General features: G+C 41.9%; 1 protein-coding gene across 2 annotated transcripts in view; it reads right to left on the reverse strand.

Moving 5' to 3' along the window:
- Window positions 1–27,843, reverse strand: part of cnksr1 (connector enhancer of kinase suppressor of Ras 1) — a 106,027-nt gene that overhangs the window by 46,478 nt on the left and 31,706 nt on the right. For both annotated transcript variants that reach the window (XM_083633553.1, XM_083633552.1), the window contains exons 5-7: window positions 26,133–26,177; window positions 24,710–24,829; window positions 19,490–19,549 (exon numbers count right to left, since the gene is read on the reverse strand). In XM_083633553.1, the coding sequence (XP_083489679.1) occupies window positions 19,490–19,549; window positions 24,710–24,829; window positions 26,133–26,177 (225 nt within the window). The remainder of the gene's footprint in view (window positions 1–19,489; window positions 19,550–24,709; window positions 24,830–26,132; window positions 26,178–27,843) is intronic.

The following is a 27,843-nucleotide window of genomic DNA, read 5'->3' on the forward strand; positions in this document are numbered from 1 at the left end:
TCTCTCTCTCTCTGTCTCTCTCTCTTCTGCTGTCTCCCTGCTCCTCTCTCTCTCTCTCTGTTCTGCTGTCTCCCTGCTCCTCTCTCTCTCTCTCTCTCTCCTGCTGTCTCCCTGCTCCTCTCTCTCTCTCTATCCTGCTGTCTCCCTGCTCCTCTCTCTCTCTCTCTCTGTTCTGCTGTCTCCCTGCTCCTCTCTCTCCCTGTCTCTCTCTCTCTCTTCTGCTGTCTCCCTGCTCCTCTCTCTCTCTGTTATGCTGTCTCCCTGCTCCTCTCTCTCTCTGTTCTGCTGTCTCCCTGCTCCTCTCTCTCTCTCTCTGTTATGCTGTCTCCCTGCTCCTCTCTCTCTCTCTCCTGTTGTCTCCCTGCTCCTCTCTCTCTCTCTCTCTCTGTTCTGCTGTATTCCTGCTCCTCTCTCTCCCTGTCTCTCTCTCTCTTCTGCTGTCTCCATGCTCCTCTCTCTCTCTCTGTCTCTCTCTCTTCTGCTGTCTCCCTGCTAGGGCTGCACGATATATCGTTTACACATCGTCATCGCAATGTGCGCATGCGCGATAGTCACATCGCAGGATGTGCGATGTCAAAAGCAAATTAACTCGTCGTGTTGCTTGATAAACTCTCACTTTAGGGGTAGCCTACTGAGTGAAATGCAGGCTCTCTCAAAGAAGAGAGACGCCCCACTACTGTACTCACTCATTTAGTGCTTAGCTTCAACACAACAAACATGCACAGAGACCTAAATTGAATTATTTTTGCTTATGTTGCGTTGCTGAAAACTGTCTGTAAACGATGTGATTGCGGAGGCGGACTTGTCCACAGTTTGCAGCGCACTCGCATACAGCAGGCTGGCTGCTGTAACTCAACATGTCCGTGGACTGGAGATATTTACTCTTGAAACACCAAAAAGCAAGACGGCAACTTATGACACGAAGGCTAAAGTGATTACTGAGAAGTTGTCCGTGTTATCACTGCGGCTGTCTCTCCCCTTCAAGTCTCTGATGTTGCATCACATGATAGCAGTAACGTTACGGTAGAGTTAATCATACATAGCGACTCATTTACACAAAACATGTCGGTGAAAATAAAAAGAGAAGAGACATATCTGGGCAATTAAATGTATATTTATTACTTTTCACGAATGAATTGTTTGTCACCGGTCGGCTGCATGTGAATCCTCGTCTCGTACTGCCAGCCTTGCGCTCAAAAACCGGAACTCCGCAGATGCGGAGTGTACCACTTGGTCGTTTCTGGAGGGGGTTTCCGGGGGGTCAGACCAAGTGTGTAAAGTGGCAGGGGTGTTTCATTGTTGATTTATTGAAACGTTAGAAGAACGAAAGAAGTTGAAAGCAGTGATTATAATCAATGAAATCTAATGTTTTTCTGCAAATAGCATCATTGGGAGGTAGATTCTGGCACTCAATATTAGGGGTGGGCAATATATCAATTGTATATCAATATTGTGATATGAGACTATATGGTCTTAGATGTTGGATATGGTAATATGGTGATACAGCAAACATGTTGTCTTTCCCTGGTTTTAAAGGCTGCATTACACTAAGTGAAGTGTAGGCTAGTGACATTTTAAAGTACAATGTCATAACTCACTCACTTTTTCATGTATGTAGCCTAAGTCATGGAAATCCATTGGTCAAAAATGTGTATGCACCCTGATAGATGACGCTCTGAGGCCTACAGTAGGCGACAGCCCAGTGGTTGAGAAACATTAAAATACCTAATTTCCCCTCCAAAATCAGATGGACTCCTCTACAAAATCATCCCAATCATTCTAGAAGTATTATTTTCTTTAAAATAGAGCTATTCTGGTGAAAATCTGTATTTTTTCATATCGCAATATATATCGCAGGGGCGGGGAATATCGCAATGTCAGTTTTTTCCAATATCGTGCAGCCCTACTCCCTGCTCCTCTCTCTATCTCTCTCTCTTCTGCTGTCTCCCTGCTCCTCTCTCTCTCTCTCTCTCTCTCTTCTGCTGTCTCCCTGCTCCTCTCTCTCTCTCTGTTCCTCCCTCTTTCCTTATCTCTCATTACGCAGCCATAACTGATGTAACTGCAGTAGCAGAGGAGTCAGTGTACGCAGCCGCTGACATCATGGAACATCTCCATCTCTCTGTCCCACAGGAGAGCTACTCTAAAACTCATTTTACAAGCTCTCCCCCTGACTCCTCCCCCTGACTCCCACTGGTAATCACTCCTCCCCCTGACTCCCACTGGTAAACACTCATCTGTGCTGCATCCACAGGCAGCTTTCATTTTCCCACAGAAGATTTTCTGCACACAGTATTGTGGAATAATAACAACCAAATTAATGCAAACTAAATTAAACATTATCAATTAACTTTCACTTTGAATGTAATAAATGCACTGATACTTGAATTCATTAATTTTCTTTGCTGGATTGGAACTGTCCTTGTGCATTGTGATATTTTGCAGTTCCAAAAGTGCATTATGACCATCACATTATTCAGCAGGGACACAATCTCCTTGATTTGTAGTGTAACAATCCAAACTTAGCCCCCCCCGGGAGTTAGGCCCACCCAGTCTGCTCAGCCAGGAAGCATGACACCACTGATGACATATATCTATTAAATCTATTAATTAAATCTATTATTAAATCTATCTATTACATCTATTAATATAGGGCTCTATCTCCCCCCTGGCCTTAAATTAGCATTTAAAGGGATAGTTTGGTTTGTTTGAAGTGGGGTCCTATCAGCTAGTTCGATACGCTAACTTAATTAGGTACAGTGTTCTGTAGGCTGGGCGCATTGTGGAACGAGACCGCGCACTCAGCGCAGCAGCCAAACCAGCCTTTTCTCTGTAAGTACGGGGGTCAACAACTAAAACGTAATTTAGCCAGCTAAAACAACGCCCACCTAAACAAATCGATATCCGTGTACATGCACGCTCTATTTTGACAATTTTCGGCGCTTTACTTTTCCGCAAAACAGCAGTTTCATTCGGCACTGCTTTTTCTCCCAACCGTACAACTACCGTATTCCTCCGCTAAAAGCCAGCACAGAGCACAGAGCCGCGGTTTACAAAACAGGAAGGCTTAGAAGAGAGATAAAACACTGACTTACTTTAGAGACAACAAGTCACCTGGCCTCTACAATGCACAATGCCTTCGGCTAAAATTGATTTTTATGATCATCTCAAGACGCTCCTTAAATCATGTGACCACAAAAAAGAAATTATTTTGATTGGAGATTGGAATATAAATTGGGACGCGAAAAAAGATAGAAAAAGCCTGAAATCAATTATGGATTATTTTAATTTTACTCAGTTAATTGACCAACCGACTAGAATTACTCATCGATCTCAATCAAAAATTGACTTAATTTTCTCGAACAAACCTAGAAATGTTACTAAAATACACAACCTGTTAACAGGAATCTCGGACCATAATGCGATTTTCTTCTCCAGAAAACTTAATAAATCTTGCTTCCAAAACCCATTCTCTAGTACTTCTAGTACTTCTGATAACCGTACAAACACTTTGATTGTCCCTAAAAACGAAGAACAAAATCTGGCAAGAGCTCTAAAAGATATTGAGTGGGATAATCTCACCACGTGTGATGATGCAGACATCAGCAGCGTTATGTTTCATTCTAGGTTGAAGGATGTAATCCTCGGTTTCTCCAGACGAGGGAGCCATAGGAGGAGGAACTCAACCTCCCTCCCCTGGCTCAACTCGTCGTGTTTGAAACTGATGAAAGTCAGAGACCTACTGCTTAAAAAGTCAATTACAACTGGGCTAGGCACTGACCGACAATTGTTTGTTTCAGCTAGAAATAAGGTGATTGCTGAATTAAGGAAGGCTAAAGCCAACTTTTTTGTTACTGTTATGGAAAGTGCAAGGGGGAACAGCAAAAAGATCTGGCAAAATATTAGCAAACTGACAGGTAAACAAATGAAACAGGACACTAAAGCTATGGAATTAAATGTCGACAACCGGCTGGTGAGCAACCCTGTCACCTTGGCTGAAAAACTCAACACCTTCTTCATAAAATCTATTGATGACATCTCGAAACAGTTTGGCGTATCCACATGCTCTGTAAATATGGTGAATAACCCTACAGTCAATGGAGTACCAATTTTTACCATCCAGGAAATTTCTGTACCTGAGGTCATTGATATAATTAGTGCTTTGAACAGCTCTAAGGCTAAAGATGTTTATGGTCTTAACACCAGCTTCTTGAAATTAAATAAAGAGACATTAGCGCCACCTATTATGCATCTAGTTAATTTATCCATTAAGTACTCAACCGTCCCAAAGGCATGGAAACTGGCCTCAGTTACCCCAATCTACAAAGCTGGTGATAAATCTGACATGAACAACTTCAGACCCATCAGTATTTTACCGATAATCTCTAAAATCATTGAAAAATGGGTCGCTAAACAACTTATAGAATTTCTTGAGACGAGCCAGACCCCCTTGCACCCCATGCAGTTTGGTTTTCGTCCACACCACTCAACTGACTCTGCTTTGGTCCTGCTCTTGGAGAAAATAAAAGGCTCCTTGGACAGGGATGGTTGTGTGGGAGCTGTGTTCCTCGATCTTAAGAGGGCATTCGACACCGTCAACCACAGTGTGCTCCTCTCTAAATTGTCCAGCTTCAATTTTTCTGCTGAGGCCATTAAATGGGTCGAATCATATTTGTCTCACCGGGAGCAGTGCACTGTGGTTGGCGGTGTCAGCTCCCCTTACCTGAGCTGTCCAGTAGGGGTCCCCCAAGGGTCAATTTTGGGCCCAATTTTCTTTTCCCTGTACATTAATGATCTTCCAGATTACTGTTTTAATGTAGATGTCCAGCTTTATGCTGACGACACAGTTATTTTCACAAGGGCTAAAAACCCAGTGGAGGCGGCACGTGTCCTATCTTCAGCTCTCTCTCATATTCAGGCATGGCTAACTAAATCTTGTCTCGTGCTGAATGCAAAAAAAACTGTTTGTATGTTCTTTTCTAAAAAAAACATTGCACCTTCGCGCTCCAATGTTTTCCTGGGGTTTGAGGAATTATCAGTAGTTAACGAGTTTAAATACTTAGGCGTGATGCTGGACTCCAATTTAACGTTCAGCAATCACATTAAAATGATCTCCAAAAAAATTAAATTCCACCTGTATAATTTCAGACAAATAAGGAGCTGTCTGTCCACAGACGCTGCGTTTTTATTTTTACACTCAATGATCCTTTCGCATCTGAATTATTGTATAACTAGCTGGTCGCTGACAGGAGTAACCATCCTCAAACCAGCCGAACTACTTTATAAAAAAGCCCTGAAAATACTAGATAAAAAACCCTTTTCTCATCACCACTGCCATGTCATACGTAAATATGGCATGCTAAGTTTTGAGAACTTTAGAAATTTCACCTCTGCCTGTCTAATATACAAAGTTCTACATGGACTGGCGCCGCCTCCTCTTGCTGACTTTATCAAATATCGTACGACCGCCAACTCGACCCATGTCACCCGGGCCATTACGAACAAGGTCTGTGAGGTCCCCTTTAGAAAAACTTCCTTTAGTCAGAAGACCCTATCCTTCATGGGAAGCACTCTCTGGAATAATCTACCTCCCTCGATTAGAGAATGCCCGAGTCTCGCCACCTTCAAAGGCCAGTTGAAAATATGGCTCAGATCAAACCAACAATGTGATCACAATTAACATACTTAACAGATCATTTGCCATGTTTTGCAGCATGCTCTGTGTGTTTTATTTATTTTATTTATTTTAGGTTTCACTAACCTTTTATACTATTAATTTTTTTTGGTACTCTTAATTGTGTGTTTTAATCATTTTTGGTTTTACTAACTTTCTGTACTTTTAATCTTTGTTGTATTATTAATTTTTCTTTCGCTTTCATGATTACATCAACCTGCCATGGGACTACAGGTGGAAACTAGCCCTTGGGCTACAACCTGGCATATTTACTGTACGGCTGTACTGTTCATTAATGTGTAAAGTCCCATTCTTTAAATAAATGAATCTGAATCTGAATCTGAATGCGCCCAGCACTGTACCTAATTAAGTTAGTGTATCGAACTAGCTGACCCACTTCAAACAAACCGAACTATCCCGTTAAGGCCGGGCGCAGCGCTATTAGTGGGCGTGGTCAGACGCATTCCCTAATTTCCCCTCGGTGCTAAAGCCGGCGCTAACCATTTAACCACGCCTTTTAAGTGTCGAATTATTCACAACTGTGGCCATTGGTGATGTGCAGTAAACAAATCACATTCTTCCCATTCAAGCTCCGATTCCACGGAGCGATCCAGTCCGGTCAGAAAAGCCCGACCAAAGCGCTCTGAGCTCCCCCCCTCCCTCTTTCATCCCCGTCGGTCTCCATAATGCTCCTCAAACAAATCTCACGGCAGTTTAAATACAGCAAGCATGTAAATATGCTACACTATAGCAAGATCAAAGTGAGAACAATGTTAACTAAACGCATCGGCTAGAAAAATATAGCCTATCCCTGGATGTCATGATGAGATTAGATTGGTGAAAGTTTGGACAGAATCATTACATCATTTTCTCTCGCTTCCTTTTTCTTCTCCCCCTCTGCACGGCAGATGAGGTAGGATGATGCAACAGCCTCTGAATGACTCAAAACTAAAAACTACGGTATAAGACCAAACAGAAGTGCCAAATATATCGAAGTATGACTTTGCAGTGATAAATGTAGGCGTGGTCACGGCTGCCAGATTATGGAAAAGTACATCCTCTCCAGATTTAAACTAGAACGACCGCAACGCGGACTTATGCCTCCGCATTAGTTCATTCTGGAGTCCAAATCGCCATTTGAGGCAAATTGGAAGAGATTCCGTCAAGGCGCTCCTGTGATGTTGCGTTACAGAGCTTGGAAATTGGGTGTGTGAGAGGTCACAGTGAGCTTGAACTTTGACCACCAAAATGTAATCAGTTCATCCTTGAGTCCAAGTCGATGTTTGAGACAAGTTTGATTAAATTCCGTCAAGGCATTCCTGAGATATCGCGTTAACAAGCTTGAAAATGGCGTTCGAGAGCTCACCTTGACCTTTGACCTTTGACCACCAAAATGTAATCAGTTCATCCTTGAGTCCAAGTCGATGTTTGAGACAAGTTTGATTAAATTCCGTCAAGGCATTCCTGAGATATCACGTTAACAAGCTTGAAAATGGCGTTTGAGAGGTCACAGTGACCTTGACCTTTGACTTTTGACCACCAAAATGTAATCAGTTCATCCTTGAGTCTAAGTAGATGTTTGAGGCAAATTTGATGAAATTCCGTCAAGGTATTCATGAGATATCACGTTAACAAGCTGGAAAATGGCGTTTGAGAGGTCACAGTGACCTTGACCTTTGACCTTTGACCACCAAAATCTAATCAGTTAATCCTTGAGTCCAAGTCGATGTTTGAGACAAGTTTGATTAAATTTCGTCAAGGCAGTCCTGAGATATCGCGTTAACAAGCTTGAAAATGGCGTTTGAGAGGTCACAGTGACCTTGACCTTTGACCTTTGACCACCAAAATCTAATCAGTTCATCCTTGAGTCCAAGTCGATGTTTAAGACAAGTTTGATTAAATTCCGTCAAGGCATTCCTGAGATATCGCGTTAACAAGCTTGAAAATGGCGTTGGAGAGGTCACAGTGACCTCGACCTTTGACCTTTGACCACCAAAATCTAATCAGATCATCCTTGAGTCTAAGTCGATGTTTGAGGCAAATTTGATGAAATGCTGTCCAGGCGTTCCTCAGATATCGCGTTAACGAACCTCGTACGGACGTACGGACAGCCGTACGTACGGACGGACAACCCGGATCCATAATGCCTCCGGCCTGGCTATCGCCGGCGGAGGCATAAAAAGTGGGTAGAATTCATGTTAGAATATAACCATAATCATATGAACACATGTTGGCAAGAGTCAATGATAGAAATGATGATTTCAAAATTGCATCTGACCGTTTCTTTGCTCATAGCACGGCTGGGACACTGTGATGTGGCTATATTATATTATATTGCTTTAATTATTTTATTTATTTTTTGTTGTGAATATATCACGGAACCAAGTATGTTCATTTATTACAGGCCTGGAAATGTATAAGTGAAAGTAAAAATGTTTGTTTATGTTTATACTGTCTATGGGCCCTATTCTCCCACAGGCCTTCGGCGCTAAAACGGGCCTTAAACGCAAAAAAACGTGCCTTGCGCCTGCCTCGGGAAGATATCAATATGGCTTTACGCTGCCAAATGCGCTTTAGGCCGAATGGGCGTGGCGCAGTCCCAGAATGGGCCAGAATGGGCCAGAATGGGCGTGTCGGCCTTAAAGGCACTATGTGTAAGATTCTGCACTATTAAATATCACCAAACCATTAACTTGTATATGATGATGACTTACAGTGGTTCATTTCTGTGTTTACAACTAAGCCACGCCCCCTCCCTGTGTTGTGATGGCCCTCTTGGAGAGTAGAGCTACATCCCGAACCTGTTTACATAGAAACACCTCCCCCGAGAGGCCGACCTAGTGAGCCCCTCCCAGCCCACAGCCCAAAACAGAATTTTGTAGACAAAGATGGCGGATCCCTTATGCGGGCATTCCTGACATTCCATTCCCTGATCCAGCGTATGTCTGCGGTTTCATGCTTTAGCCAAATCGCCGCCGAAAAGAAATATCTCAGACCAGAGTCAACCTTGCCGGTCTGGCTTTCACTAGATGGAGAGCCCTACGAGCAGCTATATCTGGCCTGCAAAGTGACTCGGAGCTGGCGTGTTCTCCTGTACACACACGGTAAGTAACGTTATATATAGGTCAATGGTTATAGCGTTTGCATGTCCCATTTCAGTAACGTTACGCATGATAGCGAAATGTACAAGTTGTTATCGATATTGTGAATTTGTTCTGGGAATGTTGTAATCACTTGGCTAACTGTTGCTTTTCACGGCTATTCAAATGACTTTACACTGCTAGTGTAGCCTGCTGCTGGATTTGATTAGCTTGTCGTTCGTGTATAACTTATACACAGACATTCTGTTGACATGCCTGACATAACGTTACTTCCCATTACAAATTTCGCATGCATTTTCGGTTATAATTACGTCCAGTTGCTGTCACTATGACGCAGAACGATATAGTAATGTGTAAACACTTAGAAAGGCCATGGAGAAAAGCTAGCTTCGCTAATGTTAGCAGTTTGTTTTTCTATTCTGTCTAAGCAACGTTACATTAGAAAATAGCTGTAACACCATCCAAACAAATCAAGGTTTGGTAAAAGTATCTAATTCATGACAATGTGGAGGAACCCTGCCTTGATATCTACCAGCTACAAAATAGATGATTCAAATTAATACTAAACACGTTTCCATTTGTCTGATTTTCAAGGTGCCAGTCATCCAGAAGATGACAAGATAGAAAACAAGTGGACCCACCATTATGATATTTGAGATGGAGAAATTGTGCTTTTATAGCAAACCTGTATAATACATGTTCTATCATCTTTGATGTTTAGATGTTTGCTGTCTGCAATCTTCTGTACACCAATAAAGTTGATATGACTTCATCCATGTCTCTTGGCCACTATTCTCCATTGTAACATTAGATTTCCCTAAAGCTGAGTGTGTGTAGCTACAGTAGCCTACCAGTATTTGTGTTTCTGTGTATATATAGCCTACTTTATATAATAGACAGTGTATGTGATGTTTCTCAGTACATTGATTTCACAACTTCGTTTATCAGAAAAAATACTTTATTTGCAAAACTAAAATATGGGCTACACCAGAATGACGTGACCAGTTCCATCAGCTATGCGGTTCTTCAGGATGTCGACAAGATCTGCTATCGTCCTACAGCCGACCTTCCTCTCTGCGACCCTGCCTCCTCTTTGTCCCACTGGTGCTAGCCTGGGCTTCAGGCATACAGCTTGGTTTGCCTGCCTATAAAAAACAGCAGTGATTCAAGCGTTTGAAATTAGTTTGAACAACTCTAACAATGAGAAAATACTAGCGTTGCACTATGAATACATTTTGGCCATGTCTTGGTATTAGCAGACGAACAAAAACACAGGCTAAGCTACTCACTGTTGACAGACAGCTGTGGTTAGCTAGCGATGTCCCCAACATTGAATTGAAATCATCATAATTTAGCTATGTCAACCTGGTTTTAGACAACGTTTTGCCTAACCGTACTTAGCAATAGGGCAGGCTATGCAAAAGGTTAGGTTACAATGTAACCTTTTCAAAATCCATGTAACCGTTACATGGATTTTGATCGGTTAGCAGATTATACAAATAAGTCTTACCAAGCGGACTATTGTCAATATCCTAAAGGTTTATGACTATCATGTGAAATTTGTCATTACTCAAGCCAAATACATAGCCGAGATGCATTCGTGCTTGTTTTATGTACTTACGTCTGCAGTAGGTAGGCTATGCACAAAATAGTTGTTTATATCTCCGTTGTTTGGGAGGGAGGGAGGCGGGGGAACCAGGAAGTGCTCTGCGCTGGTGGGTGGGATCGAGATTGTTTGGGTAAACAAGTTTTGTTATGGTTTGAAATGGCGACATCTAGTGGACAAAAAAATCACACATAGTGCCTTTAAATCTCGGCGTAATGATATCTTCCCACCTGGCGTAAATTTAGCGCTTTGCGCTTTTGAAAACCAGGCCTATTCAGTGCGCCAGTTGCAAGGAGCGCTCTTCTGCCTCTCCCCTGTCACCCTTCTCTGTCTCTCTCTGAAACCAGGCCTATTCAGTGCGCCAGTGCTCTTCTGCCTCTTCTCTGTCACCCTTCTCTCTCTCTCTCTGACTCCCTCGCTTAGACAGGCACAACACACTTCCCATATAGGAAAAATAAGTTGTAAGTTGCCTGGCATGTCCCAGCATGCATTGTGCTTCTCCATTTCGCTACTAAATAGCAACCAAATGAGGCGAAATAGATATAAAAGGTGGATCTAAATTAATGTGTAATGGTAACACAACCTGCAATTGTACACATTTCAATATTGGACCAAATGAAACATCGAAATGAATACACCACCCTATGTGAAACATATATGTCCTCCTGGGCCTATATATCTCTTGTGGATTTAACGTGATTTAGATAAGTGACAGCGGAACGCACTGCGGAACGCGCTTCTACTGTCATGTGCTATACTGTGATGTCCGCTCCAATAACTAGGCCCTACTTCACATTTAGTTTTACAATAAAAACACATTTATGAAATGACTTTACATAATGTAGGGTATATTTATGTGCATCATTCTACCTGCAGCAGGGGAGAGAAAACGATATCTTTCTGGACAAACTTTCACCAATATAAAATTAATCTCATCATATAGGGATAGGCTATATTTTTCTAGCTGATGCCTTTAGAACATTCTTTTCACTTTGATCTTGCTATAGTGTAGCATATTTACATGCTTTCAGTATTTAAACTGCAGTTAGATTGGTTTGAGAAGCATAATAATATGGAATAATAGCCTATATATGCAGACAGACAGACTGGATGAAGGGAGGGGGGGGGGCAGAGCGCTTGGCTTTTGTCTGGTTTTGCTGGACCACTGGAATTGGAGCTTAAAAGGCAAGCGTGCGATTCGTTTATTGCACTTATCCAATGAGCATGACGGTGCATAATTTTACGCTTAAAAGGCGTGGTTGTAATGCTTTAGGCGGCGTGTAGCGCCAAGACCAAGATATCAAGTGCGCTGGTCCACGCCCACTGCGCCAGGTGCTCGGCGTAGAAACTAGGCCGATGTGTGTAAATAAATAAAAACTTTATTTACAAAAAAAAAAAAAACTACGGTATAACAACTTTTTTTTAATGGTTGTGGCATTCTGTGGTGTAGCCTACATTTCAGATCTGATGCTTGCAGTGCGCTATAAGGGAAGAAATTGACATGCGAGAGAGAGGGAGAGAGAGGGGGGAGAGAGAGTGAGATAGCGGCAGAAAGAGTGATTGAATAACGCCGTGGGTGCATCCCCGGGCCGGCGAACTGAATAAGGCCTGGTTTTGAAAAGCGCTAACCGCAAAATTAACGGCAGTTGGGAAGATAGCTTTAGGCTGGTATTTAAGGCCGAAACGCCCATTCTGGCCTATTCTGGCACTGCGCCACGCCTCTTCAGCGCAAAGCGCATTTCGGGGCCTAAAAACATGATGCTATCTTCCCGAGTCACGGGTAGGCAGGCGCAAAGTGTGTTTTTTTTTGCGTTTTAACGCCAGTTTAGCGCCTAAGGCCAGGGGGAAGATAGAGCCCATAGTATCTATTAAATGATTATTAAATGATTTTATTGTGTGTAAAGCGACTTTGAGTATTTAGAAAAGCGCTATATAAATTGACTGTTGTATTATTATTATCATTATTATTATCATCACTGATGACATCATTGCTCGAGTGACATCACATCATTAGATAATGAGGGCAATTACCTAATAAAAAAATCCGGCTCCGTCAGGTGACCCGCAGGGGTGTTCTTTACACAAGTGTCAGCCCGATCGCGCGTATAATGGCATAGCTGTGGCCGAACAAAATTCTGCTCACACACAGACACTTCTCATTGTTATAGTAATATAACTCACACACAGACACTTCTCATTGTTATAGTAATATAAGGACCCACCTAACCTCGCGTCACCAGGCTCTTCCCGAGGAGAAGAGCCTGGTACGCATTACTACAGGCAGGATGTCCCGGTCCTGTGTTCTGGTCCGCAGTGTTTTCATTCCCCCATAGACATGCAGCAGCAGGCAGCCTAACCTCACCAGTCACTACGAGTTAGAGAACAAATAAGAAGCATGGACATACCAAACAAAATATTCAAAGAAGTACTTGAAGAAACTTGCTGGATCCATAACATTACAGTACAGCACTTTGGTTCTGCACTTTGGTTCTGCTCAGCCAGGAAGGATGACATCACTGATACACACGGACACTTCTTATTCTTATTAGTAGATAGAGAGCTGCAGGGATGACGTATTTTTGTAGTCAGAACGCGAAAGTCCCGGACTTCCTGGTTCTTCACTGTTTCTGTCTATGGGATTTTTGAATGGGTTTTTGCCGCGATGCTTCAAATACGGTCTCTGGGCAACGCAAGATTAATCAAACGCGAACCAGAGTTCAGTCGGATAATCTTCACACATGAGGACCACTTTCATGAGTTTTGTAGCGTAAATGCGAGCCCTAGAAGTAAAAAGCTCAAGCTAAGCTAATCCAGAACTACACACTGTCGCATAGGCTTCCACGTCACGTCAGCACTCAACCTGGACTGTTGTTGATGTGCACTGATTACGCCGGGCTGAACGGGCTGAACCAGGTGAGGGAAAGAGAATTTCCATGTTCGTCCTTTGAAGTGGTGACGTTATTGATGTATATATCCCCATCGACTCAAAAGTGTAGTCTCATTTAGCCGTTTGCTAGCTAGCCGCCCTTTTAACGGCACGTAAAAACTTCAAAACTCATAAAAGTGGTCCTCGTGTGTGAAGATGATATTACTAAACACTGGTTCGCGTTTGATTAAGCCAGCGTTGCCCAGAGAGATTATTAGAAGCATCGCGCCAAAAACCCATTCAAAACTCCCATAGGCGAAAACAGTGAAGAACCAGGACTGTTAGCATCGATGATTTCCGGACTCGTTCCTGCGGCTCTCTATTAAGCTGTTAAATAACAGTCATTACTCTTTCTATTATTTTAAATAACTATTCCCCAGTAATACTTCAAATTCAGTATGGTATTAGCAATATTAAAGTGCGCCTGCACCAATATTATTTGATGAACAGATATGGCTGTAGCAGGGTATATGTAGCAGGGTATATGTAGATACAGTATGGCTGTAGCAGGGTATATGTAGATATGGCTGTAGCAGGGTATATGTAGCAGGGTATATGTAGATACAGTATGGCTGTAGCAGGGTATACAGTATGTAGATACAGTATGGCTGTAGCAGGGTATATGTAGATATGGCTGTAGCAGGGTATATGTAGCAGCCAGGGTATATGTAGCAGGGTATATGTAGCAGGGTATATGTAGATATGGCTGTAGCAGGGTATATGTAGATATGGCTGTAGCAGGGTATATGTAGCAGGGTATATGTAGATATGGCTGTAGCAGGGTATATGTAGATATGGCTGTAGCAGGGTATATGTAGCAGGGTATATGTAGATATGGCTGTAGCAGGGTATATGTACTAGCAGGGTATATGTACTAGCAGGGTATATGTAGATATGGCTGTAGCAGGGTATATGTAGCAGGGTATATGTAGATATGGCTGTAGCAGGATATATGCAGGAATTAAATTCAATACCTTTTAAGGCCCTTTAAAGAGCTTTTCAATATCTTTTAAGACCTCAACGCCACTCAAGTCACATCAGCGATAAGAGTGTAAATCACAAGTTTCATCATGATACGATATTGTATAGATTCTTTGGACAACGATACGATATTTGCTGATATCACAAAGTCTGCCACGATACGATATCGATTAAATTCACGGGTCTGCGATCGATATGAGACCTCATTTAACACAATCAGCACAAAAGCTACAAAATGTAATATCTTTTTAATACTTTCTAAGGGCATTCATTTTCCCTAAATTGATTTATCAACTTTTAATAGGGAGCTGACTCGTAAACAGGGCCTGAATCTGTACTTACATTTCAATATTCCTAATAAAAAGTGGTGTAATTGCTAATAAAGGTGTATGTTTTGTGTATTGTGTAGTCCAAATTATAATGGGTATTCATCATATTTACTACATTAAGAACATAATGTACTAAAACTTTGCTCATTGTGAACAAGAAAATACAGCATATGTTCAGAAACAGTTTACGTTGTAGTGTTCACTATATTAAACATAGGTTATTTCTTGACTATAAAGAAAAATGGGCTAATAACATCTGGCTCAAACCAAAACTCAGAACATTTAAAAATATGTTTACCGGTACTCTAGAACCTTATGTTACTTTACCCCTGGATAGATCCAGAAGATCTCTATGTGCCCGGTTGAGAACGGGTACCCTCCCTTTGGCTATTGAGGTGGGCAGGTTCATTGCTGAGGAGGAGAGATTTTGTACTGTATGTGAATTAGGTGTTGTGGAAGATGAATTTCATTTTGTTTGTTTCATTGTACGCTATACGAGGAACCAAGACTGCCTTTATTTCAGTTAATGCAAAATAAGACCAGAAATGATTCTGGTCAGGAGATGATGTTAAGTGGGAATGGCTATTCAGAGAGGAAGTATTCAGTCTGGCCAGTTTTACTGGCAGAGCTTGGAAACTGAGAAGTTGTTTATCTGAATATATGACTGTCTTGTTTTGTACATGTTGTACATGTATGGATGAACTTTTTGAAACTTGCATGTTAATTTGTTTGTATTGTTGAACTTGAATGATTTGCACGACACAGAAATAAAATGTATCCATCTATCTATCTATCTACAGTATCTATCTATCTATCTATCTATCTATCTATCTATCTATCTATCTATCTATATATCTACAGTATCTATCTATCTATCTATCTATCTATCTATCTATCTATCTATCTATCCATCTATCTATCTATCTATCTATCTATCTATCTATCTATCTATCTATCTATCTATCTATCTATCTATCTATCTATCTATCTATCTATCTATCTATCTATCAGGGGTGTCAAACTCAATTTCACCCCGGGCCACATCAGCAATATGGTTGCCCTCAAAGGGCCGGTTGTAAATGTAACACGATATAAATATATCTAGCCTAGGTGTTATAATATTTCATAATTGTCTCTGATTCGTTTATTATTGTTTTTTAGTAATACATGAATACTTAAAGCCCCAATCAGTAAGATTTTTGACATTTTTTATTGTAATATAACAGCTTTTTAGTCACAGGACATGGTCGATTGACTTGGAATAGGGAGACTCCCGGCTTTATTTATCCCACACCACCCTCCATTGGCCAGCACTGGGACTAAGCAGTTATCTGTCAGCGTCCCGTGTCAATAAAATAGAAAAAAAGAAAAGGATGTGCGCATGCGCTGTACAGCGTAAGCGCTGTCTGCTGGAAAGCAAGGAAGTAACTCGATTCGGATTTGCTACGAAAATGATGTTTCACGGAACTATGGATTATTATTTCATCACGTGGTGAGTACCCGATGTCACAACATGTACATAGAGCTTTCTGGCGCTGTGTTTTGTTGACTTTGAACGGCGATATCGTTATCGATACTAATGCACGCAGAGGGCGCAGTTGGAAAACTTACTGATTGGGGCTTTAATAACTAGCTCTGAAAGCAGAATTATAGGGAAAACAATGGCAAACAGACAGCTAGTAGCCTACAACTATTATTCATAAAATGAGGTGCCGGGCCGGATCTGGCCCCCGGGCCTTGAGTTTGACACATGTGACTACAGTATCTATCTATCTATCTATCTATCTATCTATCTATCTATCTATCTATCTATCTATCTATCTATCTATCTATCTATCTATCTATCTATCTATCTATCTACCTACAGTATCTATCTATCTATCTATCTATCTATCTATCTATCTATCTATCTATCTATCTATCTATCTATCTATCTATCTATCTATCTACAGAATCTATCTATATCTATCTATCTATCTATCTATCTATCTATCTATCTATCTATCTATCTATCTATCTATCTATCTATCTATATATCTATCTATCTACAGTATCTATCTATATATCTATCTAGGGGTACGGTGGCACAGTCGGTAGCGCTGTCGCCTCACAGAAGGTCCTGAGTTCGATTCTCGCCTGGGACACTGTGAGCGCTGTGGTTGTGTTCCCCCCCATATCTTCAGTGCCCACTGCCCAGGTGGGTTATCTCGTCGTAAGGGCCTTTCTCTCTGTGTGGAGTTTGCATGTTCTCCCCGTACCCCCCAGGGGGTTCCTGCGTATATAACCCCCCCACTAAAAACATGCAGAAGATCAGATCGTCATCGTCATCCGACCAGTGACGACAACATCCGAAGTTGGTCCCCGGGCGCTGTACGAGAAAGTGACCACTGCTCCTGGCCTGCCCCTCGGAGGAAAGGACATGCCTGGATGGGTTAAATGCAGAGGACACTTTTCACCGGCCACCGTCAGCATGAGTGTGCTGTGGCCGCATGTATGTATTGTGGTGTTCGTGTGACAATAAAAGACGGGCTTGTCCGTTACGAGAGTTTTATCTATCTATCTATCTATCTATCTATCTATCTATCTATCTATCTATCTATCTATCTATCTATCTATCTATCTATCTATCTATCTATCTATATACTGTATCTATCTACTGTATCTATCTATCTACAGTATCTATCTATATATCTATCTACTGTATCTATCTATCTACAGTATCTATCTATCTATCTATCTAGAGTATCTATCTATCTATCTACAGTATCTATCTATCTACAGTATCTATCAATCTATCTACAGTATCTATCTATCTATCTATCTATCTATCTATCTATCTATCTATCTATCTATCTATCTATCTATCTATCTATCTATCTATTTATCCAAGTGTTTACAGCACAAGGGTTCAATTCAGTGATCAAAGCCATCAGCTCAAAGTAATACATCACAAGTGCATTTCCAAGGGGATTTCTGCCTGTTTCATATCGATATGATATTTCATCCCGTGGTTCCATATTAAATGAAGCTAAATCTATATTTCAAAGTTCAACTGTGCTGCACAGTGATAACAGTGAGGACGGTGTTGTGATCACAGTGATAACAGTGAGGACGGTGTTGTGCTGCACAGTGATAACAGTGAGGACAGTGTTGTGATCACAGTGATAACAGTGAGGACAGTGTTGTGATCACAGTGAGGACAGTGTTGTGATCACAGTGATAACAGTGAGGACAGTGTTGTGATCACAGTGATAACAGTGATAACAGTGAGGACAGTGTTGTGATCACAGTGATAACAGTGAGGACGGTGTTGTGATCACAGTGATAACAGTGAGGACGGTGTTGTGATCACAGTGATAACAGTGAGGACAGTGTTGTGATCACAGTGATAACAGTGAGGACAGTGTTGTGATCACAGTGATAACAGTGAGGACAGTGTTGTGATAACAGTGAGGACAGTGTTGTGATCACAGTGATAACAGTGAGGACAGTGTTGTGATCACAGTGATAACAGTGAGGACGGTGTTGTGATCACAGTGATAACAGTGAGGACAGTGTTGTGATCACAGTGATAACAGTGAGGACAGTGTTGTGATCACAGTGATAACAGTGAGGACAGTGTTGTGATCACAGTGATAACAGTGAGGACAGTGTTGTGATCACAGTGATAACAGTGAGGACAGTGTTGTGATAACAGTGAGGACAGTGTTGTGATCACAGTGATAACAGTGAGGACAGTGTTGTGATCACAGTGATAACAGTGAGGACAGTGTTGTGATCACAGTGATAACAGTGAGGACAGTGTTGTGATAACAGTGAGGACAGTGTTGTGATCACAGTGATAACAGTGAGGACGGTGTTGTGATCACAGTGAGGACAGTGTTGTGATCACAGTGATAACAGTGAGGACGGTGTTGTGATCACAGTGAGGACAGTGTTGTGATCACAGTGATAACAGTGAGGACGGTGATCACAACTGTGGTCACTCGAGCAATGATGACATAATCTGGTGACATCATCAGTGATGACATCACTCACTGATGACATCATCATTGAGTGTTCAAGTGACATCACTGGTGACACATCAATTTGAGGATGGATAAATCCAGAAGGAGGCAGTGATGCAACCTAAAGGATGCCAACTGCCATAAAACACCACCGAAGAAGTGATTTATGATTAATTTGAGTATGTCCCGGAGGCTTTCGAGATCAATGTGTTGTAGGGAAACAGTGGATGGATAAATCCAGAAGGAGGCAGTAATGCAACATAAAGGATGCCAACTGCCATAAAACACCACAGAATAAGAAGAATATGAATTTGAGTGCGTGTCGGAGGCTGTGGAGGAGACCACTGTGTTCCAGACCATGAGCGGGTCTAACTCCCAGGAGGCGTTCAACTCACATGGGTCCACTAGTTTGAAAAAGAGCCAGAAAACCTTCTTGGTTTAGCAGAAAATGTTTGGGCTTTGGAGCCATGTGAAAAATGCCTTTACTCATGTTTGCACTATAATTGACCTCCCCCACTAGAGATTCAGTTCCTTCCCTATTTTAGACAGACTAATGTCAGCAGTTGACCTCAAGCCCGAGAACCGAGCCAAGAGAAGCAGTTAAGAATGAAAGCTTGTAAGACATTAGATTAGTCTCAGTGTAAGCAGCAGCTCATGGAGAGAGACTCAGCTTAACAAAGCTCTTTCAGCAGCTCATGGAGAGAGACTCAGCTTAACCTTTTGGACTGCTGCTCGCTCTTCTGAGAGCACCGACACGTCAGCACTGTGGTGATTAACCCTGTCAGACTCACGGGCAGGGTCAAGAGTGAATGAAGGAGAGAGAGAGAGAGAGAGAGAGAGAGAGAGAGAGAGAGAGAGAGAGTCTGACCTCAGCAGCGGTTCCGGTCACAAAATGGTTACTGGAACCTGTTGACGTTATCTCAATACCCTGAGAGAGAGAGAGAGAGAGAGGGGGGGGGGGGAGGGGGGATGAGACAGTGAGAGACAGACAGACAGACAGAGAGAGGGAGAGAGAGAGATGTCAACTTTGAAACCGGAGACGGGTGAATACTGGATGATGTAATAGTTATGCAGTTTGTCTATTGTGTTTATGGATTCAAAATTGAACTCTGAAGCTGATGCTTTCATCAAGAGTGACTTACAATCATTGCAACAGTGGAATAAGCTTCAATGCCTATGCATATAAACCAAAAACAATCAAAACCAACAAGTTCAAAATAGGGGTGTGCCATATCTTACATTTCGCTATCATCGTCAAAAATTCATAATGTGATATTGTGATAATGGCAATATGCTGAGTTGTTGATGTAATGACATCACACCGTTACGCTGCGTGACCATATGACGTACGCACAGCAACAACAAACATGGCTGAAAGGGGGAGGAGGTCATTCCAAAAAGGGGAGTGGCTTCAGTAGTGTGGAAGTGGTTTGCTTACAAAAGAGAATGTACACCGCACCATGGAATATTTGAAGGCTTATGTAAATATTTGAAGGCAAACTTTTTAAGTGCTGACATATAAAACTATAACTTATTTTGTTGCAATTGTATGTTCTTGAAATCCATAATAAAATATTTTTCAGCATTTTGTCATATCGTCAAAAATATTATCGCAGAAATATCCTGAATATCGTGATATTATTTTAGGGCCATATCGCCCACCCCTAGTGGAAAAGTCCTTGTAATAGTCATGTTTTATAGTCTAACAAGTATGTAAGTGCTGGTAAAATAAATAAAATAAAGAGCCAAAGAGAGAGATCAAATAGATTTTTTAAAGAGCAGAATAGAGTGAGCAGAGAAGGCCATGTGAGGCACTTTGTCACATCATAAATGAGCCATCCTAATGGACACAGTAATGCTGCTTTCCTCTGGATTCTCAATCATTATTGGATTCTAAGGAGATATTGATTTCTGTCTCCAGATGTATTGATGGTTCAGCCTTTAATGACCTATCAGCCTGCCCTGACTGTTATTTGAAGTCACGGTGTGAATGGTGTCACACCAAATCAATAGATGACACCAGAAAGCTGATTGATTTACACAGGTACATGACTCCAATGTCTATATTAAAAAGAGCAGACAGAGGCTAAGAAGCCATTCCCCCCATCTTACTATTAGCCAATTGCCAGCCACCTGTATACATAATAAGTTATCAACAGATCTGCTGATAAGTATTTCTTGGTTATATTTGCGTAGGGTGCAACCCTACATGAGCATGTTCATCATGACATCTTAATAGCTGTAGCCACTAAATTCGATTGGAACTCAAAATATCACGTTACAGAATGTTACACATGCTACCGCATGACCACACAGCTATACAGAGAGACAGTTGAGCAATGTGTTGCAGTCAATAAACCAATATTGGGATTGGGATTTTGCTGCCATCTTTATTGATAAGTGCTCATTGCTCTGGTGTTTCTGCACCGCAATCTAAAAAAGAATTATGATTATTTTATCTGATTTTCCCCCCATTTTTACTTGGCCAATTTCCCCCTGCTGCCCCGGTCACTGCTCCACCCTCTGCCGATCTGGGGGGGGGCCCAGACTAGCACCATGCCAGCCGCTTCTTTTAACCTGACAGCGGGGAGCTTCACCGGCAGGACGTAGCACGTGGGAGGATCACGCTATTCCCACCAGTTCCCTTCCGCCCCGAACAGGTACCCCGACCGACCAGTGGAGGCACGCGTGCAGCGACCAGGACACATACCCTTAATCCGGCTTCCCACCCGCAGCACAGACACAGCCAATCGTGCCTGCAACATAGACTAGCCAAACAGTAATTAATTTACACAGAATCTATTGTTATATCAGTCTGCAACATAGACTAGCCAAACAGTAATTAATTTACACTGAATATATTGTTATATCAGTCTGCAACATAGACTAGCCAAACAGTAATTAATTTACACTGAATCTATTGTTATATCAGTCTGTAACATAGACTAGCCAAACAGTAATTAATTTACACTGAATATATTGTTATATCAGTCTGCAACATAGACTAGATCTATTGTTATATCAGTCTGCAACATAGACTAGATCTATTGTTATATCAGTCTGCAACATAGACTAGCCAAACAGTAATTAATTTACACTGAATCTATTGTTATATCAGTCTGCAAGATAGACTAGCCAAACAGTAATTAATTTACACGGAATCTATCTACTATGCTACAGACATAATAGTCTGTGACATCACGTTGAAGGCTGGGTTCACCCAGGCTATTAGTGTACATGAATAACGCTGACTCTTTCTGTCTAATCTAGTCTAATCTAAACTGACATACTTCTCTTACTTTGACTCTCATCCTTTTAGAAAACACACCTTGTTCCAAGGCTTACAAAATAACCCTACAGCCAGAGGCAGAACTCGCCATCTTCGGCTGCTCTGAGTCCTCTCTAGACTTCCCTATGGTTGTGCAACAATCTCTGACACTGGGGACAAATGTCGCCAAAATACTTATTCTGAAGGAATGAAAGTCCTCCTCTTTGCCTTCTTTTCGGGTGTGGCTGATGGACATGATCTCTGTTCTACAGATGGAGAGACTCAGGTCCCTGAGAACCAAGGCGCTTAAAAGGTTCTCAAATATCTGGGACCCGTTTTTGACCTACTTTGACGAAGTTAAGAATGATAAGTGACTGAGGTTGGGGATGATGGATCCCATGGACCCCTTAGGCGGGATCCCAGGTACACGATATCTCTTATAAACACATAAGCACCTTATGCGGCTGACGGCACCATGTTGTATTGTATTGTTGAATGTCAATGATGTATGTATGGTTTTTTTCCCTTTCTTTTCCTGTGTCTGAGCCTGTTTGCCTTGTTCGTATATTGTTCTATAAAACACACACACACACACACACACACACACACACACACACACACACACACACACACACACACACACACACACACACACACACACACACACACACACACACACACACACACCTTTGTTATCGGTGTTTCACTCCAATCAATTAATCAGCAAAGAATAATGGGGTTTTGCTGGTATTTGTTGAGCACTCAGTCACTATGACAGAAGGATAACCCTGCAGCCCTGCAGCCGGAGGCAGAACTCGCCATCTTCGACTGCTCGGAGTCCTCTCACTGTTGCAAAAAAAAAACTCATTCTGAAGGAATGGAAGTCCCCCTCTTCACCTTCTTTTCAATTGTTGTTGACGGACATGATCTCTGCATGGAGACACTCAGGTTCCTCAGAACCAAATCAACTATCTGGGATCCGTTTCTAGCCTACCTCGATGAGGTTAGGGGCGGCGGGTGACTCGCCCGGCTGGTCTCTCATGGACCCCCTTGCGTGGGACCTCACGCACAACATCTCTTACAAGCACATAAGCACCTTATGCGCCTGGTAGCACCAGGTTGTAATATTGAATGTCGATAATATATATATGCTTTTTCTTTCTTTTCCTTTCCTGTGTCTGAGCCTGTTCGTTTGTTTGTTCATGTATTGTTCTAAAAATATTAAAAATAAAATATTGGGGGGGAAAACTATGACTGAAAGATAATTGTACAGCTACCAGTCACTGCCCCTACACACTAGGGGTGTCAACAGTTACATTTCTAAACGTGTACTTGGGACCTTCTGCCAGCGTGTAAGCGTTTAACTGTTGTTTGCGCTATATAACTGCTAGAGGGCGATCTGAAGCCATTATTGTCCTTAATTTCGTTGTTGAGGTAGGCTAGTCCTCCTCGCGGTGTTTGTCATACAAAATTGGATGTTGAGAAACCAAATTGATGAGCCGGGGGTTCCCCCCTTTTAGCAGCAAGCTACGCAAGCTCATGGAGGTATGATGACAGCTGTAAACAAAGGATTTCACTGGTCAAACGTATTTTTCCCATGTGTGAACACTTTAGTGTAATGTTAAAGTTATCATCTGCAGCTTACAGGCAGCATAAACAGTTCATTTTTTGATGAGAAATGAATGATTGCGACTGCGAGTCCAAAACACAGTAAAATCATTGTCAAAACCTTATTTAAAGGGAGACGTGTAATCCGGTATTGATTTTTCTAAAGGGATATGAATTAGTATCCGGTTATCCGTGTACACGGTGACACCCCTACTACACACCCATACCCCCCCCCGCCACAAACATGCATGCATCCACAAACACAAATGTACGTCTCCGTGGAAGCACCGAGGAGCAGAGCGGAAGAGAGGAAGTGAAGCTGGAGACCTCTAGCTGCCTCTAGCTGTGCAGAGCACACTAATTGCAGATGATTAGGAAGGACAATCAATGTAGTGAAAGCCCTCCTGATGCTTTGTGCACGAGGAACTTAACACTGCTATTATCATCTCACCCGAGAGATAGGTTGAGCACACAAAAGGGGGAAGGTAATTGAAAACGTTTTGAAGGAAATTGCTCCTTAGAGAAACGCGATGGTAAAGACGACATAACGGGAGGTCAATAACGGGAGGAGAAGAGAGAGCTGTAATTGTTGTACTCTGTGTGTTGTACTCTGTGTGCGGAGAGCAGGCGAGGCCAGTGAGAGAGGAGAAGAGGCAGGACCATCGACATATATCAATTGAATATAGCTCAATGGGCAGGACGAGAACGGCACAGAGAGAGCCTTGAGTTGCATGGAAGAAATGAGTGGAACCAAATGACAATGGAACCTCCAGAGCAGCCGAAGGCAGGAATGGAATAGTGAGAAGCACAGAGAGAGCAAGAGAAGAGAAGATACATCGAGTGTTGTTGGCTATCAGTAAACTGCTGATAAGAGGAGGAGGTGGAGGGCTGGTGGAGAGGGTTGACGAGCGTAAAGTGCGAGATTGAAACCTAAACAAATTAAACTATTCTTTATTTTGACTCGCCTTCTATGTGTAGTGACATTTCCATATAGCATGTTACAATCCTTCACGTGTGTACTGTGGATAGTGCACGTGTGTATAGTACAGTTATTAAAGGCTTAGGATTGTACATGTGTTAAACAGAATATTGCACCTACTTTGATGTGTGATAACAACAGGACATGTCATGGTTCTGACAATAAGAGGACTCAATAAAAGCAAAACAGCCAGCGATGACTGGTCCCAATGAAGAGCAAGAAGGCTGGATTACCAGGTGATCAGCAGGTGACGCAGGCACAAGATCCACACTCTCCAGCTGAGCAGTATGGGTAAGAAGCTCTTCAGGGCTGGAGTTCAGGATCTCATCGCACACGACCATCAGCTGGCGGCACTAGAGGGCAAAACACAGCAGGATTACACACGGCAATATATCTATATTACATTATATATATACTGTATATGTGTATATATATATATATATATATATATATATATATATATATATATATATATATACGTATATTTATATATATATAGTCAACATGTACACACAGACATTGGGAAATAAAAAACAAAACAAAAACAGAAAACACAACAACAAAACCAATACAACCAAAGTAAAATAAAAATACAGCGATTCTTATGAAGCTATTATGTCACCTGATATGCAATTTTCAAGAAAATTAATAAATTGTCCGTATATTTTCAAAAAAGTTAGTATTTTCCCCTTGGTGGCATAAGTCAGTTTTTCCATTGCGAGAACATTGGAAAGACTTTTAAACCAGTGTTCAACTGTAGGTGCCTCAATGCTCTTCCAGGTTGTTGCAATACAGTGTTTAGCCTGAAGTGAACATAAAATTACTATCTCTTTATTTGCCCCAGACACACCTAACTCAGGGGGAAGCAGTCCAAGGATAAATACCTGAGGGCAGACAGGCAGGACAACATCGATAATATCTGATATAGTTTGGATTACTTTTTCCCAGAATACTTTAATTTTTGGGCAACGCCAGAGGCAATGAAATAATGTGCCTACCTCCAGGCTACATTTAATACATGAATCAGGATTATTGTTGTCAAAACGATGTAACAGAGAGGGAGTATATTACATCCTATCTTTGACAAAACCAGAGGAAAAAACAACGCACGTTTACTAGGACTAATTAGTATAAAATACCATCCCAATCAAACAGTCTATATAATAATAGTACTTGTATGTAGAGGGTAAAGGCTTGGTAAAACACATTCATGAACAGTTGTACAAAAGCACAGAGAAAGAAATGCCTAGAGAAGTAGGAATGCACGGTGATATCGGCCGATAAAATCTTTAAAATTAAATATCGGCATCGACCTGAAACAAACATGTCGGTCGATATCATCCAAGCCGTTTAAGTAGGATTACAGTTTTGAAAGAAAATGTTCCATAAATAAATAAAATGGCATACATTTAGAAAAGCATTGCATTTAAAATATGTCTGCATCTGCTAGTGGGCCATCGCGATAAGAGTAGGGATAATAATGTGTTAATTCCACTACAGGAGAGACTTGATGTTCACACTAAAATGTGTGCATATAACGGCATCGGCCAAAAGAGTTGGAAAATATCACCATATTGGATATTGTCCAAAAAAAACAAATATGGTGCATCCCTACCTAGAAGTAGCAAGCATGGCCTGAAACACTGACACACTTACAATAGAGACGATGTCTTTTTCTATGTCGTAGACACTGGTCTCCTGCTGGATGAGACAAACGACAAGAGATGAGTGTCAGAAGCACACAGGTCAGAAAGACTAAACAACACCATAATGATACTATTATATAATATATATATGTATTATAACCATAATGCTACTATTGAGTTAAAAACACATCCTGTCCTATTTCCTCTTCAGTGGACAGTGAAAGGTGGCAGGTATCCAGAGGGTGCTCATTGTATCCAGAGGGTGCTCATTACTCACCCTCAGTTTATTATTTGACTTATTTGCTTCTGTCTTCTTTATGCAAACAAAAACAAACAAACAAATTAAAGAGAAGGGAAAATTACCCCCATAAAACTCTCCAACATTAGCAGGAGAGCTACTGAGCAAACGTTCTTACAGCGTGTAGCGTCCACTTAATCCAATGAGTCACAGTAATCCCCAAGCAATCCCACACACACACACACACGCATGCACGCACGCACGCACGCACGCACACACGCACGCACGCACGCACGCACACACACACACACACACCCACACGCACGCATGCACGCACGCACACACACGCACGCACGCATGCAAGCACGCACGCACACACGCACGCACGCACACACACACACATACACACACACATACACACCCACACACAAACATACACACCCACACGCACGCATGCACGCACGCACGCATGCACGCACACACACATGCACGCACACACACACACACACACACACACACACAAAGGAGGAGGGGAGTCAGTGCTCAAAGTCACTTAACATGGTTGAGACAATGTAGTGGAACTAAACTGCTACGCCCCGGGTTTCTAGGGGGAATGTGTGGATATGGGACACAGCGGGAAATGCTTCCTCCTTTCCTTCACTACCTCCTTTCCTAATACTGTAGGAAACAAAATAAGCTGCTTCATGTTCTCCTTTGTGGCAGCTTTGACAGAGAAAACATGAGCATCCTTTCAGGAAGTATTTATTTTCACACATGCCCCGCCCCTGACCACATGCAAGCCACGCAGGGCCGGTTCCAGAACAAGATAACTAGGGATGCGTTCTAGATAGGAAGGGGTGCACATGCACGGGCCGGCCAAAAAATTTGACATGTTATTTTACTAAAAATAATGCATTTTACCATCATTTGAAGTAGAATGATACCAGCCAAGCAAGAATATTTCAAGTGTTTCAAGTGCTTTACTGAAATATTTGGACCATATAATGATAATACAATTATCTCAACCTTAAAAGGTTACATATAGGAGTCAAAAAGCCATAAATTCACATCAAAGAACAAAGAAAAACAACAATTATAATTCTTTTTTTTTTTTTTTTTTAACCACTCTTTTCAACTGAGCATGCAGACAATTAAAATAAGGGTGCAATGCGTGCTTTTGCACCCCTGTCAAACCGGGCCTGAAGCCATGCCCCCAACCACATGCACGCCGCTCCGTCCAATTTTAAGATGAGTTAAGTTAAGTGATCCTTTATTTCTCCCCATGGGGAAATTCATCCTCTGCATTTGACCCATCCTCTACTAGGAACCTTGCTAGAACTAGGAACCAGATCCAGTTCTTTTTGCCATTGCCTTGGTCAGGGCAGGACAGGAGTATTAACCCTAACATGTCTTTTGGTGGTGGGAGGAAACCAACACGAACACGGGGAGAACATGCAAACTCCACACAGAAAGGACCTGGGAG

The sequence above is a fragment of the Poromitra crassiceps genome, assembly GCF_964638095.1.
Source record: "Poromitra crassiceps genome assembly, chromosome: 3".
Lineage (NCBI taxonomy): Eukaryota > Metazoa > Chordata > Actinopteri > Beryciformes > Melamphaidae > Poromitra > Poromitra crassiceps.